The sequence below is a fragment of the Emydura macquarii genome, unplaced genomic scaffold (assembly GCF_026122565.2).
Source record: "Emydura macquarii macquarii isolate MOO-44397 ecotype Brisbane River unplaced genomic scaffold, CSIRO-AGI_Emac_v2 contig_2205, whole genome shotgun sequence".
Lineage (NCBI taxonomy): Eukaryota > Metazoa > Chordata > Testudines > Chelidae > Emydura > Emydura macquarii.
This window is the reverse complement of record NW_027132342.1, coordinates 17,154,205-17,170,882: the sequence shown is the minus strand read 5'-3', so window position 1 is coordinate 17,170,882 and position 16,678 is coordinate 17,154,205. Positions and strand designations below refer to the sequence as shown.

The 16,678-nt window shown below is 44.9% G+C and overlaps 1 protein-coding gene across 1 annotated transcript; it reads right to left on the bottom strand.

The window, feature by feature from the left end:
• Positions 1-5,952: 5,952 nt before the first annotated feature.
• Positions 5,953-9,607, bottom strand: ATF4 (activating transcription factor 4). The gene is made up of 3 exons (XM_067559528.1): positions 9,398-9,607; positions 7,800-8,111; positions 5,953-6,899 (listed from the first exon to the last, which is right to left on the bottom strand). Exons 2-3 carry the CDS (start codon positions 8,011-8,013, stop codon positions 6,043-6,045), a joined length of 1,071 nt encoding a protein of 356 aa, XP_067415629.1. The 5' UTR covers positions 8,014-8,111; positions 9,398-9,607; the 3' UTR covers positions 5,953-6,042.
• Between the last annotated feature and the right edge of the window lie 7,071 nt (positions 9,608-16,678).

The window sequence follows — 16,678 nt, the reverse complement described above, 5'->3', positions numbered from 1 at the left end:
AATAAGAAGAGGGAGCCTCTGGGTGAGGGAGTGGGGAGAAATGGAACCTGACCCCTTCTCACCTATTCTTCTGACTACAGAGCTTTTCACATGGAAACCCTACTCAAAGCAAAGGCTGTGACCCTATTCAGTAGTGTCCGTGAAAGAGTACAGGGAACACCAAGCTCCCTCCTCTTCTTCAGCCAAGTTTTATGTTATCTCCCTTTCTTGGGTGTTTTTCCATAGGGTGTACAGCTGTACAGGCCTCCGCTATGGTCACCTCCCATCTCTGGCCTAGGAGATTAATGAGCTTTAAGTATGGCTGGCAGGGAAGTTTTATGGCCTTGTAAGCCTTCTGGTTAGACCTGATCCATTTGACCAGGATGTCTCTGAACATGATGAAGCCTTTCCTCAAACCCTGGAAGAGATGGAAAAGGGGGATCCATTTCACCTGAAGGCTACTGGTGTATATAATTACCCTTGAGGGCCCTTCTGATGTCCAAGGTGTGCCATGTGTTTCCCTTCCTGGGTTAGGCAGGACAGATACTTAGATGTACAGATCAGATGAGAGGAGGATAGGACTTTCAGCAAAAACAGGGACACATGCAAAGGGCATCCTTGTTGCAAGGCCCTAGGAAATATCAAACAGGGAAGACTACAGGCAAGTGCAGGGAGCTCTTCCATTCCATTCTCTCCCCCAAGGTTATCATTACTCAGAACTACCTTCAAAGCTATGAAGCAGTGAGGTCTGTATAACCTGAGAACAAGTATTAGACGCCTCAAAGACAGTGGGGAGCTAACTGAAGGATGGACTTCAATTATTGTGACACCAGACAAGAGGATCTCTTGGTGCCCCTAACAGATTCCTTAACACAGTAACAAGAAAACTGAGTGGGTCAGAAACTAGGCCTTTGATGAAAATCTTCTACTTTGAAATCAAAGATGGGTGTCATTCTGGTCCACCTAGCTGGGGGAGGCGTGGGGGGAGGAGGAACTCTTTTACCTGCATCGTCTGGAACATAACCACCCACACGATAGAAAGCAAGAGAGGTAAGTCATTTTTACTATGAGTGCAGCAGTATCTGGGACACTAACAGAAATGCACAACTCTTAGTGTCTTATTGCAAACCAGGCTGAGAAATTTGGGTGTCAGGGCCTGAGAAAATTACTGGGCCCTGCTGGCAAAGATCTTGGCATAAGAACAAAGGACTTCTAACCCCTTGGAAAAGCATCAGCATGTCCACATACCAAGCTTGCCAGTATCAGGCAACTAGGATTAAGGGAGTCCCTATGACAAGCAGTTTTCTTCAGAATCTTCCATATGACCACCAAGAGGAAAACCACACACCAAGAAGGACATTCCAGGAAAAAGCAAACATGGAACCTGACTAGTCTTGCTAGTCTGGGTACCTGCTGCCAAAAAATAGAACACTTGTTGGTCAAAGAGCCGTTACAGGGAGATTCCCCATTGCTTTGGGTTCTACTCAAGGACCCCTATCTTTAGGAACCACACCATCTAAAAAATCTTGGATCAGCCCAGCCAGTCTGCTGTGCAGTTAAGGTGACACTGAATAATAGGCCCCTGTTAAAACAAAGATCATCTCAAACCCAAGGGAATGAAAGAATGTCTTTTAGCACTCTGGTAGTACAGGACTACTGAAGTGCAGTCACACTTTACAAGGACATGCTTTTCCTTGATTAGCTTTCAAACTGCTAAGAAGCCTACCTCAAATGCCTGCACTTCAACTTCCTTTCCTTTGGAAGAAATGTTTCCTGTACTTAGTGAGCATCCAGTGACTGCAACCTGACCCAAACAGCCTCCATCTGAGATACGATATAGTCTGCCTGGAGCCAGTGGGGATGGATAGAATCAAGGTGCTTATTTTATCATCTCCTGTACCATTTAGTTGGCCCAGTCCAATACATGCCTAAATATGCCAATCATCCAAATAAGAAATTATGCAAAAAAACCTGGACAACCAACAGCCTTCCAGCTCACATAAAAAAAGCACTAAATAGAAAATGGCAACTGTCTTATGCAAACTTCAAGAACATCTGGCTGGTGTGAATGATGAAGATATGTTTGTAAGCATCCTTAGCTTCAACGATATCAGGAATAACTTGATCCCTCATTAGCAGACGACCTGAAGGATTCCATTTTGAATTTGAGTTTTTAAAGAACTGGTTCACTAGCTCAGAGTGAAAGAGAAGGGTCCTGTGCCACCATTGCCAGTCACAAAGAATCACAAGTAACTCCTTCCCCATCACCCCCCAATATTTGTTCACTTTTTCATTTTTCACAAAAAATTGCAACGTTTTAAATCAAAATAATTATTCAAATATTTAATTTAAGAAAAACTGGGATATTTCCTGTAAAAACGTTGGGTAACCAAAAAAAAAAAAAATCACCACCACCTCTGGGGTTGGGAAGGAATTCCCCCCCCCACAAGGCAGATTGGCAAAGGTTCTGGGGGGTTTGCGCCTTCCTCTGGCACATGGGGCATGGCTCACTTGCTGGTGGATTCTCTGTACCTTAAAGTCTTTAAGCCATGATTTGAGGGCTTTAATAACTCACTCATAGGTTAGAGGTTTATTACGGAGGTGGGTAAGGTTCTGTGGCCTGCATTGTGCAGGAGATCAGACTAGATGATCATATTGGTCCCTTCTGACCTTAGAGTCTATGAACTGTTTCAATAGCATTTGATATATTTCATTTGAATGAGGTGAAAAAAATTTAAGGGTCATCTATTCAAAACTTTGATTTAATTCATTCTTCATTTTCCAACCAACTCTACTTAGATCTCTTTACTGGAAAGCCAGCTCAGGAAAATAAACTTGTTGCCTGACAAGTCAGAGATGGCTAAATCCAGATTTTCCCCCCAACACACCCCTTTGGAGTTTGCTCTTTTCCCATCCTCTATGTGCTCAAAATCATAAAGTTCAACAAACCTGTAGGGAGCAGCTGTGAGCATGTTTGTGGAAAGCCTGAAGGAATCCTGGGCCATGTCATTCAGGCTAGGGACTGCCAAAGAGAACCTGGATAGGGCATAACTGACCTGGATTTATCATGAAACTTTTTTGCAAGATTCCCCTTTCTTACCTAGGGGCGTTTTAGAGCCAGCATTAGACACCATACGGCTGTCCGACGTTCTTAAGCAAGACATAATAGCAGAATCTACTCTAGGGTAGAAGAGCCACATATCCCCAAAATCTTCTATGGAGGATGGTCTCCGGAATTAGCTGAATGGAGGGGTAGACTAGCAGGATATTTTGTAATAAAAACCTCAACAAACCATGCCCCAGAAAGTGTGCCAAACTTTCTGGAGACCCTTCTAGTAGGATCTAGGACTGAGCTCTCAAAATGAGGCTACCTCTCCCCTCTACTAAAACACGGACAACTAGAAGTCTCAAACTAGAACAAGCAATGTGCTAGCTACTTGGATTTTTACGAATGTTATGGTTGGGACCTAACTAAGTCCTTAGAAAGACAATAAAAAAATCCCCAAAGTAAATCCCTAGGTAACCTTTTAAAGGTGTTCTAGCTAACTCCTAAAGGTTAAAGTCTGGTTAGATAAAGCAGCCAGGGAGTACCCATTGACCCACCCACAAGACAGGGTGGTTCATTGAGATCCTTGTGTATTCTTTTAAACACATCTGCTCTGGAGCAAGCTTCTTCCCTTCATGCAAAATGATTGTCCCAGCCCTAGATAACACCTCAGCAGCTGCCTGGTCGTGAGCCACTGCCCATAACACTCTCTAGGGAAGTAAAGAGGGCTGGTTGTATGTATTATGGGCCCTAGGTGGGAAGGGATGATCCAGAAGTAAAAGTCCCATAACTTTCTAACTCTTCTACACACATTTACTAATGCTTTTTCCTTAACCTAGGTTACAGCACAGCTGTGTTCAAGAAATGGGCCACTTCTACACTTCATTGCTTGTTAATTGTAAGCTAATAAGAAAAATGAGTCCTTATTTCACCCACATTAGGAAAACATGTGAGTTGTACTAACTGTGCACTGAAAAGTGTACATTTACATTTGGTTGTGGGTGCGCTCCCACCCATCTTCTCAAATAAATGTATCATTCATTCTACCCATTCTAATGTGATGTAAATCTCCCACATAGCTTACCACCTAAAGATTACACTTGAAAACTGCATGAGCAGATGTAATACCTAAAATATATACAGTGGCAAGTTATGCCATTTGTTTCCCCAACATTTACTGTTAGATTTTAAGCTTTTCAGGGCATGGACTGTCTTGTTGCAGTGTCTAATTAGTACATGGTCATAAAACCTTTCATGCTGTATAAAAGACCTATCATTTTAAATATGGGTTTATATGCAGCAACCATTCTGTTCCAGCAAGTTTCTTTTTCATATGAACATAATTTCTGGCAGGCAATTACCAACCTGTAATTTAGCCAGGGTACTTAACCACTACCACTCTTTGAAGAGTGCAATAGGTTGTTTAAAATTAGCTCTAAAAGTTAAGGGATCGTCAAAGCTCAAAAATTAATGCAGCATTGCAGTATATCATTAAGCCAAAATTACCTGTTCTTTTAGTAAAAGGTAGTAAATGCCCATGACAAAAATGTTGTTCACTAAAATAAGAAACAAGTCCAATTCTCTCATGAAGTAGGGCAGAAAAGCACTAGCCTATTTATTACTCTCTAAAGTGAATACAGCTGCTTCTATGGCCACAGTACAAAAAATGGATAAGGCTCCTGGTGCCACTTAGTAAAATGTATACATCAAGTAAAACTCAAACCAATATACTGTTTTTCCATTTTAGCCCTTTAGTCAAGTGGGACAGGACTCACCTCCACACTCCCCAGTGCCTCTATCATGTTTTACTTGCCAGTTTAAAACAAAACACCAAATATGTAGTTTGTATCTACAGATGTACACAGTAGAAAAGCAGGTAACTGCAATTGAGGATACTGCCACCAATTAATGATTCCTCAAATGCCAGTAACAAATATGCCAGAGCTGCTGAATAAAAGCATGTATGTTTTAGGTATGACTACCATGAAGATTAACCAAAGCACACAAACTGTCACATCAACAGCCTGATGAATGTTTATCAATCAGTTAACTTCCAGACAAATTTAGCTTAAATTGGGGTCTACAGAAACTAGGAATAGCTTTAAAAATCTGTCAGTGTAACAGCTCCTCTTAATTCCAAAAACAAACATATGAATTTACATTGCCTGGTGTTTTAAATGGACAGTATCAACTTGGAAAAATCACTTGCTACAAAATTTGCAGACTAGTAGAGCTCCAAACACCTGAGACTACTAAGTTAGGCAGAACACATTTTGTGTATTTGAGTTAGTGAGTTAACTGTTGCTGCAAAAGCAAATACCATGAAAACAAAAAGCATACTAAAGTTTCAAGAAACTGTTTTTTTAAAAACAGTGCATTCACTTTGTCCTTTAAGGATCAGTAGATAGCTAGTGAAAATATCATTGAAGAATTTATTTACACTGCATTTGTGCCCTAGTTCGCTGAACAGAGGATGCCAGAATGGGAGGTTTCCTGTATTATTGTGTGGTATGTGTACTTTAAGGCCAAGCCACCCAACACAAACTAATTCAGGGCTGGCATAGGTCACAAGTTAAATAAATCAAGCAGATTAAGGGTCAAAAGACTGGAAATAGTGCCAAGCAGTGAAATGTATTTGGAAAGCTATAGCATTCTGGGTCTTCCAAATTAGAACAGTTGTCCTCCATCCAAACCCCCGTTTGCTTGCATTACCTGAAATGTATACCAGGAGCAGGGTAGTATGCAGGGGCAGCATGTTTATTTTAAATACTTGATACTTTGAACACTGCATAGTATCACCATTCTATTAACTAGTGAAATCCAAGAGACTACCAAACTCTTGATTCTGAAGATGGCCAATTTTTCTCACTATCTGGTTATGTCTTTCAAGTGCACCCTTACCCATGCACACATACAAAAAAGCCAACTTACTATAAAATAATTTATTAGGCAGTAATACACAGCTTTTAGCACCAAGCTCTTATGTACATGCATATAAAACTTCTACTCTGACTACCCTACTCAGGGACTTTAGCTCTTTTGCCCTTGGCCTTGCGGACCTCTTCAATCAAATCTTTCAAATACTGGATTTCCTTGCTCAGGGAATCTGCCTTCTCCTTCAGTGCCTCGTTCTTCTGCTCTAGCTCTCTGCACTCCCCAGACAGGGCCTCCTGTTCTGCCCTCTTCTTCTGCCGGTAACGTGTGGCAGCTGTTTTATTCTGCTCCATCTTCTTCAGTTTCTTATCAACTCTCTTTTCTCCCTTCACCTTTGCTGACACTACTTTCTCTGCAGGACGATCGTATGGTTTGGGCTGCACAGAACCACAAATGGGGTCTGTGGGAAACTGGCTGTCATTGGGAGAGCCTACAGAGATGGTTGGACTGTGCTGTGGTGTCCCCAGGTAAGACTCTGGACTCATGCATATTCCACTATCATTATCAGAATGGGCTTCCTCCTCTTTCTCAAACTTGGGGAACACCACCACCAGGAAGGTGGTGGCTTCTGGCTTTCTGTCTCCTTCTAGAACATCGACTTCACTGCCTACATCTAAACTAAAAGAATCATCTGGAGTAGAAGTCAGGGACCCTGGGGAAAGTGGAAGAGATAGAAGGGGGGTGAGTGAGGCCACCTGATCTACTCCAATTGGAGATTCCGGGTGATGGATAATTGGGTCAGTTATCAGTGGAGGTTCTTTGTCATGAATTTCTTGGGTAGGAGGGTCTAATAGGAGATCACACGTGTCTTCCAACGTGGCCATAAGCTCGTCTGGAGAGACGGTGGCTTCCAGGTCATCTATACCTAACAGGGCATCAAAGTCAAATTCCTTCAGATCCATCTTCTCCACCATCCAATCCATGCCAGAGAAGGCATCCTCTGCAACATAGGGAAATGTAATTACCACAAAAGTACAACAGTCACACACATGTAAACAACTCAAGCCTCTGGAAGCAAAGTATTTTGCTTATTTTTTCTCCATATATTCCCTCCTGTTGCTAAACTTTTTCACATGCCAATTTGACAAATCTAGTACTCGCAGCAGATTCTTCTGCTATCACTTCCATATATTCTGTATAGCAGAGGTCTTCTCAGGCCTAATTTTTAGGCCTGACCCAGACTGGACCCAATCCCACCTGACCCTGAGAGGGTCAAGTTGTTTTCTGACCCAACCTAGCAGCATCACTGCCTCATGCCCAGGGTGGTCAGTTCTCCTTCACCTGCCCATAATGGAGTTGACACAGCAGTGCCTGCATGCACCAGCTTCATGGCTCCACTCCTGCCATCCACTAGCACCTGCAACATGAGGTACCTGGCAGGAGCAGGATGCTGTACCAATCTGACTCCAAGGGAGTCTGGTTATTTTCCCACCTGATACTTGTCATTGGGTTGCAGGTCTCTACTGTACATTACAAGTAACCCTGATAGTGACTTATGACATTTCATTTCTCTGACTCCAAGCGCTACATAGAATTGAAGTGTTTGGGGGAGAGACTTCAAAGAGCTAAGTGAAAGTAAATGATAGCAACATTCTGTCTTGTGTAGCCCTTCCCCAAAGTACAGGATTCTGAATCACATGTGGAACATGGAGGGAGATGCTCCTGATTCTAAACAGACACTGCTGTTTGATCTATTTAAACAGCTCACTGGCTAACTAGTATGGCAGAATGTTAAGCAATATGCAGATGCTTCCTGATAGAACACTTGATGGGAACACACTCTAGTCTACACAGACCCAAACTGATAGATTTCATGTGGGTGAATGAAGCAATGCCTTACCCTGGCTGTTTTCTGTGTTTTTGCCCAAACTATCCACAGCCAGCCAATCAGAGGAGACTGCCTTAGCCTTGTCACTGGAGAACCCACGCGAACTGAGGGGCTTGGCCACCTCCAGGTAGTCATCTAGAAGTCCCAGGCTTTCCTCAGCCACCAAACACGACTGGTTGAAGGGGGACAGTAAATCCCCCAACAGCATCTCGTTCAAGAGGCTCATCCTGGTCAAGTTTTAATGCTTTTTTGTTAAAGAATGTAGATGAGTAGAAGGTGTCTTTGTCAATTACAGCAATGCTGCTGTGAGGTGCTTTGAAAAACCTGGAGCAAAGATAAAAGATCATTTGTTATAGCAGAAGCAGCCATTTGTGTTTAACTTAAATACTAATGTGCTCTATGGGTGTAGAAAGGTTACTTTCAATAAAACAAATTCCATTATAAAAACCATGTTACAGAACACTAAGCAGATTGGGGTTGTCCCCTTAATTTCCAAGTACTGAGTTTTCCTGTGAACCACATTATTTGCATTTTGACTCCTTCCAGCCTGTCTCAGAACTCTATCCCTACAACACAGGGCAATCTAGTAACCACTGAGATGGTGCTCATACTGTAAGGGCTCAACAAAAGGGCTATTCAAGTTTCCTCATGACCAAATATGGTCACATCTATTGCAAGAGCCCCGCCCACCATTCCACTGTGACTCATGTTGCATAACTGGAATTGTGCCTATGCCAACAGCTGCAGCCATTTCATGATCTTTCTTGTGTGTACAGCCTCCCCACTCTATAGGCAGCCATTTTGTACCCTGCCACGTTTCCACTGGGGCTACTCGAGCAACTAGCAACTAACAGATTTAGGGACTGCCCAGAAAGCCCAGGAGCGGAGAGGCATTAAATAGCTTGGATTCACAGCCAGTGAGGAGAGAAGGAAAAGGCTCACTGTAAAGATAGAACGAGGACATTTAAGGATAACTTGGGACTTCGCCTAGAAACCCAATCAGGGGTTACAAAACAGTGAGAAAAGTTGGTGAGAGGCTGAATAAGCAGCCTGCAGCTGCGAGTTCAGCCTGGGCATCGCCCTGAGAGCAGAGTCCTAGGGACCCGCGTCTCCAGAGACTCCGCGCACAGGGCTCCACAGGCTCAATTAGCGTCTGGGGCCCAGAGGATTCCTGTGCACGGAGAATCCATCCCCCCCCCCCCCCCCCGCGCCCGGGAACAGCTGTGCCGACACCCCCGCCTCCGAGCAGCTCCAGTCCTGTCCGTAGAGAATGGTTTCGTCCAGGGAAGTCACAGGACTCCACGCACACCCCGCATCCCGATATGGTCTTAACCAGCAACCCGCTCACTCCTTAACAGGGGACGGAGACGCGCCACGGAACGTTGGAATTCCGGAACGTCTCGAGGGGACCATCCCGCCGACTCTCCCCCCCCCCTCTTCGGGAGAGACCAATTCCCTCACGCCATTCTCTACCCCCCTTCCATTCGCCAACAGAGGGAAGGCCCGGTGGAGGCCTTTTCGGCTCACTAATCCCACTCCCGGCTCGGCGAGAGCGTTCCCGGGGGGGGGGGAGAGGGGGAGCAGGGCCCTGCCCGCAGCCTTATACTCACGCCATGGCTGCAGACGCCGGGGAGAGGCCGAGGACGCCGCTGCTGTTGCTGCGCCCGCTGCACTGGCCGATGCCGCTGCTGGCCCTGCCGCCCTTACCAAGCCATGGCGGCGGCGACGCTGCTCCTGGTCGGGTCGGGTCAGGTCCCAGCCGCCCCCCGCGGGCCACGCACACGACACACACGACGGAGCTCTAGACAGACAGACAATGAGAAGGCGGCGCCCTTGCGCGCCCCGTTTATATACCGCTCTCCTCCCCTCCCCCACAAAATAAGATCCGGTAACGCTGTATTCTTCCGCCAGCTTCACCGGCACCGCGTGCTCACAGATGCCGGACGTCACCCTGCGCCCCGCTACTTTCCACTAAGTCACTGCTAAAGACTTATGGTGACGAGACGCGCGATTTGCTCGGTCTCGCCCGTGCCAAGGGCCGGTGTGTATGGGGGAGAGGGACGAGCGATGCGAACGAACACGGGATCGGCGGAAGGATCACTATAGTCAGGGACTACATGGTACACAATACACGCGCGCGCACTCTATGACACGAAGGCACGTCACGCACAGACAAGCGCGGGCGGGGCCTCCCCGCCGCGCCTCTGTCTCCGACTGGGCGTTCGGGGCTTGGGCTGGGCTGGGCCCTTTGAATTGGACCTGACAGCCGACAAACGGCGAGCTCCGGCTCCAGGCTCCGCGCGCAGGCCGCACGGGGAACACCACGTGGCCTTATAAAGCGCTGATTGGCTGGTACTGCATGTTCACGTGCGCTGTGAGCTGCTATTGGCTAGGGCGAGAGCAGAAGTAGACGCAAGCGGCAGCCGTTCCCAGCTGTCTGGGGAGCCTGGCGGGATTCAGGAGCGCGGGGGAGGGGCATCACGCGGAGCTGCCTGCGCGCCTCTGGGCTGAAAGTGAAAAATCTGAATGTGAAAGGGGGGGAGGAGGCCGCCTGCTTGAACGGCGCCCGCCGCCCGAGCAGCTCAGTCGCCGTGCCAGCCCTGCCCCCAATGCCCCCCGCTGTGCCCCCATTTCACCCCGCCGTGCCAGCCCTGCCCCCATTGCCCCCCGCTGTGCAAGCCCTGCCCCCCATTTCACCCCGCTGTGCCAGCCTTTCTTCCCATTGCCCCCCCCCATTTCACCCCGCTGTGCCAGCCTTTCTCCCCATTGCCCCCCCCGCTGTACCAGCCCTGCCCCCCATTGTCCCCTGCTGTGCCAGTCCTGCCCCCCATTACCCCCCGCTGTGCCAGCCTTTCTCCCCATTGCCTTTCCCCCTGCTGTGCCAGCCCTCATTCCTTCCCTGCAGCCCCTCCCCTGCTGTGCCAATCATACCCCCCCAGTACCCCTTTCTTTCATGTGAGCCCATCCCCCTGCTGTTACAGACCTGTCCCCCTCACCTGGTGTTCTTTCTGCCCTGCAGCACCTCCCATATAGCCCTGGCATTTCAGTTTGGAGCCCCAGTGATCTATTGTGTCATGGACTCTTGAGGTTAGACTGGAACTCCCACCATCATTTCACAGGCAGCAGTTCATATCAAGTGAGTAGGCAGTGAGTGAGTCTGGAGGGACTGCCACTCCCTGAAATGATGATCCTTTCACCCTTACCTCATCTTCTCTTTCCTTTCTGTCCTACGCAGCTGTTGTCTTCCATCATATATTTATAATTTCTTTGGGGCAAGGACCATCTTTGTCAATGTGTGTGTAAGCACAACGGGACCCATAATCCTGAGTGGGGCATCTCAGCATCATCATGATATTAACTACAACTTTTGGTTGCTGCTGCCTTGGGCTGCATTCAATGGAGAGGTTAGGTGTGGTCTTGAGCTGTCCAACTCCTATTGCCCCAGCCCACTTTGCCTTGTTGAGGTATGTCTATACCACAGCGAATCTCAGAGTCCAGGTAAACCAACTTGGGCTCATGTTACAGGGGTAAAAACAGCCGTGTAGATGTTTGGGCTCAGGCTCAGCCTGGGCTCCAAAACCCATCTGCCTTCACAGGGTTTCAAAGACTGGGCTCCAGTCCAAGCCTGAATATCTATGGTGCTAGTTTTAGCCCTGTAGCACAAGCCCAAGACAACTGATCTGGGCTCTGAGGCTTAATGCCACGAGTGGTGGACTTTTTGTTGTTGTTGTGGTTTTTTTGCTGTGTAGACATGCACTCTGTGACTTGAACCAATGAGGAAAAAATTCAAGGAACGAGAATTTCCCCCCACTCCCCATAGGTGACACTCTCTGACTGGACAGGGTGGAGAGGAGATTTTTGACAGACAAGAAAACAAAATCTTCCCTCATCTCCCCACTGTTTCCTACTGACACAATAGTGTCCCTTCCCTTTGCTTAGAGATCAAGTGGACTAGCATTGATAGTCACAGATCATCCAGTTAGACTAACAGTTGTAAAAGTGCAGGTTTACTCTGGAAAGTCACTGACCAGTTAATGACAGCATGGGATTCCACATTTTTTCCGTCATTGCCTCTGGGGTATTATATGTTTTTCCCTACTGGCGACCTTGGAAACTCAGCCTGGGCTCTGGAAGTCAAGCTGTGTTTTTGGCTGCTCAGGCCTCATTATCAGGAATAAAGGTTTGGCAGGACAAACTTGGGGGCCCTCAGCTTCTACTGGCAGCAACCCTAGTGTTTTTCAGTTACAGCCTTAGCAACATTTGTGCAAGTTCATGGCCTTTATGGGGTTTGCACAGCTGTAATTCTCTGAAACTTAGTAAACAGTTTTATTGACAATCCGCAACAACAAACAGAGTCAACTCCCACACTCAGCCCTGCAGAGCCAGCTAAGAACAAGAAAAGCAGTACAACCTAATCATCACTAAAGTCAGCATAAATTAATCTGAATGCACAATAGGAACAGCTCTGCTGAGTAGAAAGATACCATGTATACAAGGGATTATTTTCTTTTAAGAGCAAAATAACATTTTGAGTCATTGGAGGGGGATATGCCCTCCATCTCAGAAGACATCACAATAGCAGTTCAGTGATCCATGATGACTATTCAGAGAAATGCGTCAAGGAGCTTGCTAACTGATCTGAGCTTCAGTGCAGAACTGAGGGGAGGCACTGGCTTTCAAAGAAGCCAAATGGGGCGATTGGATGGGCATGTGGGTGGACATCAGTGCACCATAGGGATTGGCTGAGGGGAAGGCTTTCACATACCCCCACCTTGACTCCATGCCCATCCTTTTAAGTGAAAATAAAAAGGTGACTGTAAAGCTTTCATTATAGCGAAATCAAGGGAAAATAAATACACACCCTATCCTTCCTCTTGAAAAGATAATTATGGATTTCCATGAAAGGAGTCACTGTACATCTGAGAAAGAATCATACAAGCAGACATGACATGCACAATGAGGAACTTCACCCAGATTGGCCTGTTTTTTAATCTGCCTGGCTTTCTTCTCTTTGTGTGGAATTTGTACTGGTGAAAGGTTCTGGACAGAAATCTTCCATCTCTCCCCAGCTAAAAAACAAGCAACCAAAAAAAACCCCCAAAAACCCACCAGCCCTTGGTTAACTTCAAGGTTATTTCCCGGTTTCCTAGATGACTATAACACACCATCATTTATTATGTGTTTCTATAAATAAGATATCATACTGAGTTCCATTATAAACCACCCATTTGCCTTTGAACAGAACTTGCTGAACATTTCTCCTTTGTGGAGATAATTCATATCAGACAAAAGATCTTTTCCCCCTTTAAGTAAAAAGCCTGTGGTTGTTTTTTCAATGATGGGAGAATGAAAAACGTGTTTTCTAAGCTCAGAAATGCAAGTCTTTTCTCACCATTAACTCAAAAACCTCAGAACAGAGACTCCCTACTAGGTAAGTGGTTCATATACAGTGAGGTCAAACCTGGTAAGTTTGGAAGACATCATTTTTACAATAAAAAGGTTTATACAATAATAAACAAATAATTGATGTGCATGGTCAGTGAACACCTGCTAAAATGTAACCAACTGTAGTCTTTTTGACTAAGTGTTACTGTGAAGGGCACCTTAGAAAGGCAGAGATAAAACATGCTCCTACATGAACTCCCAAACAGAGAAACTCATAGTAGGACAGAGGCCATGTGACCTAACAGCAGGGAGAACTGCCCCAGTTTCTTTACCAGCCTAGTAGTACCAGGACGAGGGGCTGCGGCTATGGCTATGTGCATGAAGGAAATTTGTATTGTTGAGATACGTTCACACGTTCAATCTTCCAGAAGCCAAGAAAATAAGAGAAATTGATGGGCACAAAAACTGCACATCCCATGATTTTAGGCTCTCTGCAATTTTTACTACGGCCCACAATTTCCTACTAATTCTAAGCTTTACATTAAAGTGTTGGGTTTTTTTATTTATCTTTTCCCTCAGGAGAGATTTGGGATAGAGATTATCTTTTTGTTCTGTGTTCGCACAGTGCTGAGCACAATGGCCCATGACTGGGGCTCCAAGGTGCTACACTAATGCAAATCATCAATAATAATGACAATGGGAAGTGATGTGCTGCTGCCTCGATAACATCACTGCAGAAAACTCTCTGGCCACACAATAAGCAGCAGCTGGGAAGTCACCCCTCACACTCCATTCACCTCACTGCAAAGCCTGCATTGGCCATTTAAATAACATTACAAAGTAAAAAAGTAATTTTTTCTTTAAACATATACACACACAGAAAAAAAATGCCAATCACTACTGATGTCATTAATTTAAATATGCAAACATCAGGAAATGAGAGTTAATGCTTCCATAGTAACCTTAACACACACACTAGACAGACTGTAAATATGTATGATGTTCAGGGTCTGCACATGGGGTGAGATGGTGGAAAGTTAAGTGGGTGTGCCACAGAGTGGTATGCACATCTTCCTTCTTTCAACCCGACAGGAAAAAATATATATATAGTACAAGACTTCTCTTCTCTGGAGCACTATCCTAGGGGGAGTTGCAGCCAGGGAGAATCCTCAGCAGTGCAGCTCTGTTAGCAGGGAGTGGGGAAGGAGGAAAGCGGCAGAACCGATGTGGAGACCTAGGCCCAGATCTTCAAAGAGATTAAGGGATCTAGATCTCAATGATTTCAGTGGGGGCTAGGCATCTAAATTCCTTTGAGGATTTGGGCTCCAGAGCCCCCAAGCAGAGGGCTGTGTGTGACCTTAAGAACCCCCAGTGCCAACTGGCTAAGGGTTCACTCTCATGTAACCACAACTCCTATCAGGCCTGACAATCTCACTACACCTAACACATTGCAGTTACAGTATTTATTCATAAAGAATGTCATGTAGGATGTCAAATGAAAATGTGTATCATAGTGGTCATCATAACCTTGGGAAGATGTATGTATGGACATTATTCAAGAAGTTGTATGTATATATTATACTACATAACTATGTTTAAACTATGTAACCAGGCAATGTAGATGAACAAGTTTTTCCACAAAGGAATGTTCATTTACCTGTCTGCCTAGGTCTCCGATATCAATTGAGCATAGTGTAAATCAACACAAAACAAGCTTTATTTGCATAGTAACAGGAAAAGCAAGTTAACAAGAGAATGAGAAAGACAATATAAGTCAGCACACTGAAGAACAAACAGCTGGGGAGAAGAACTTTGTCTGGGGATACGCTTCAAAGGGATACAGTGCAAAGGTTGTCTGGACTGTAAGAAGCAGGAAAAGAAACCACTGAGTGGTGCATCGAGGGAGCAAAAAGGACAATGCTCTTCATATCCATGAAAGCCAGGGCTGTTTTAAGACCTTCGTAGGCCTAGGCACACTTGCCTTCGTAGGCCCCACAACTGAAATAACGAATTTGATTTTAAGCTATTAATAAGGAGTTTTTTTAATAAAAATAAAAAATTATATATAAAATTTTTTTCGTAGGCCCTGAAAGTTTCATAGGCCATAGGCACTGTGCCTATTGTGCCTAATGGATAATACTGTCCTGATGAAAGCTGGATCTTGGCGATGTAGCTAGTGAATCTGGGAGAATGCTTTGGTGCTTTAACTTAGACATAGATTTTAGCCTGCTAAAGTTATGTTCAATCTCATAGAAACATGTTATCCTTTTCTTGTATTTGTAACCATATCTGTTTCTAGTACCTTTTTTCAGTATCACTTGAATCTCACTCTTTGTTAATAAGTTTTTCTTTCTTTTATTGTAAGTGTGAATTCTTTGTTGAATCAAGTAAGTCGGTGTGTACAGGGTTTCTTTGGAGGGAGCTGACATGGTAATTACTGAGAGTGTCCAATGAAAGGGGTTGGATACCACAGGTAGAAAGGCTAGTCAAGAGGGCTTGGGGGCCGGGGTGCACCAAGTGTTACCTGCAAGGCAAAGTAAAGGCTGGCAGATTCCTGAGAAGTTTGTCTGGTGTGGCTAGCTGTCAGCAAGGCTAGAGCCAAAAAGTCTCTCTTTTGCGAACACAGGTGGGTAAGAAGATTACCCATCATTCTCCGTGCCCCAAGAAAATGTCACATTGTGGTTTCCTGCAGATGCCCCAGAATTATTTTGGATCCATGGGGAATCTGCCAAGTGTGTCTGGGGGCAGAACTGGCAGCAATTTTTGCTGGGACAGGGCAAAGGAGGGAAATATCCATGATGTGATTTCCGCACAAATCACCTCCTGAAGAAAGAAATAATGTGTTTAGCATTCCTTAATCTAGGGGGCAATGCTCTCACTGAAACCAATAGGAGTTCTGGCAGTGTAAGGCTTCCTGAAAGGGGATCTGAAAGAGCACTTTTACACTAAACTTGACATTAGCTGGAAAACTCCTTCCCAATTTCTAGGGAAAATACAGTAAAACATTATAGGTCAAGCCAAATCCTCAATGCTCAGTAGTCATCAATTTCTTCTATGACACTCAATATGAACATTCAGAGACATCAGATGTATCTTTTCTTCTGAAATCTCAGTCAACACTCATGGCTTGCTTTTCAGGATCAGGACTTTCCAATTTATCACTAGATTGATTAGGAAATATATATACAATTAAGGATCAAACCATATACATTATGATTTTTTATCATCTACAAATAAATAAAAGTTAGCCACATGCTGCAACTACGTCATTTTGGATTAATTCACCAGATATTAGCTATGCCCAAAAATCCTTTCATAAATCATCTATTGATTAACCATCCACTCACTGTCCTACATTTTGATTTCTGTTAATATAATTTCAACATTAAAGTAAAAAAAAGATTAAATTACATTTATAGATTAAAGTTCAATTCTTATAGATAGATAAAGAAACAATCCTGGTTGTCCACCTACATTTTTCCAGATTGAACTGACCTGGATGTGCT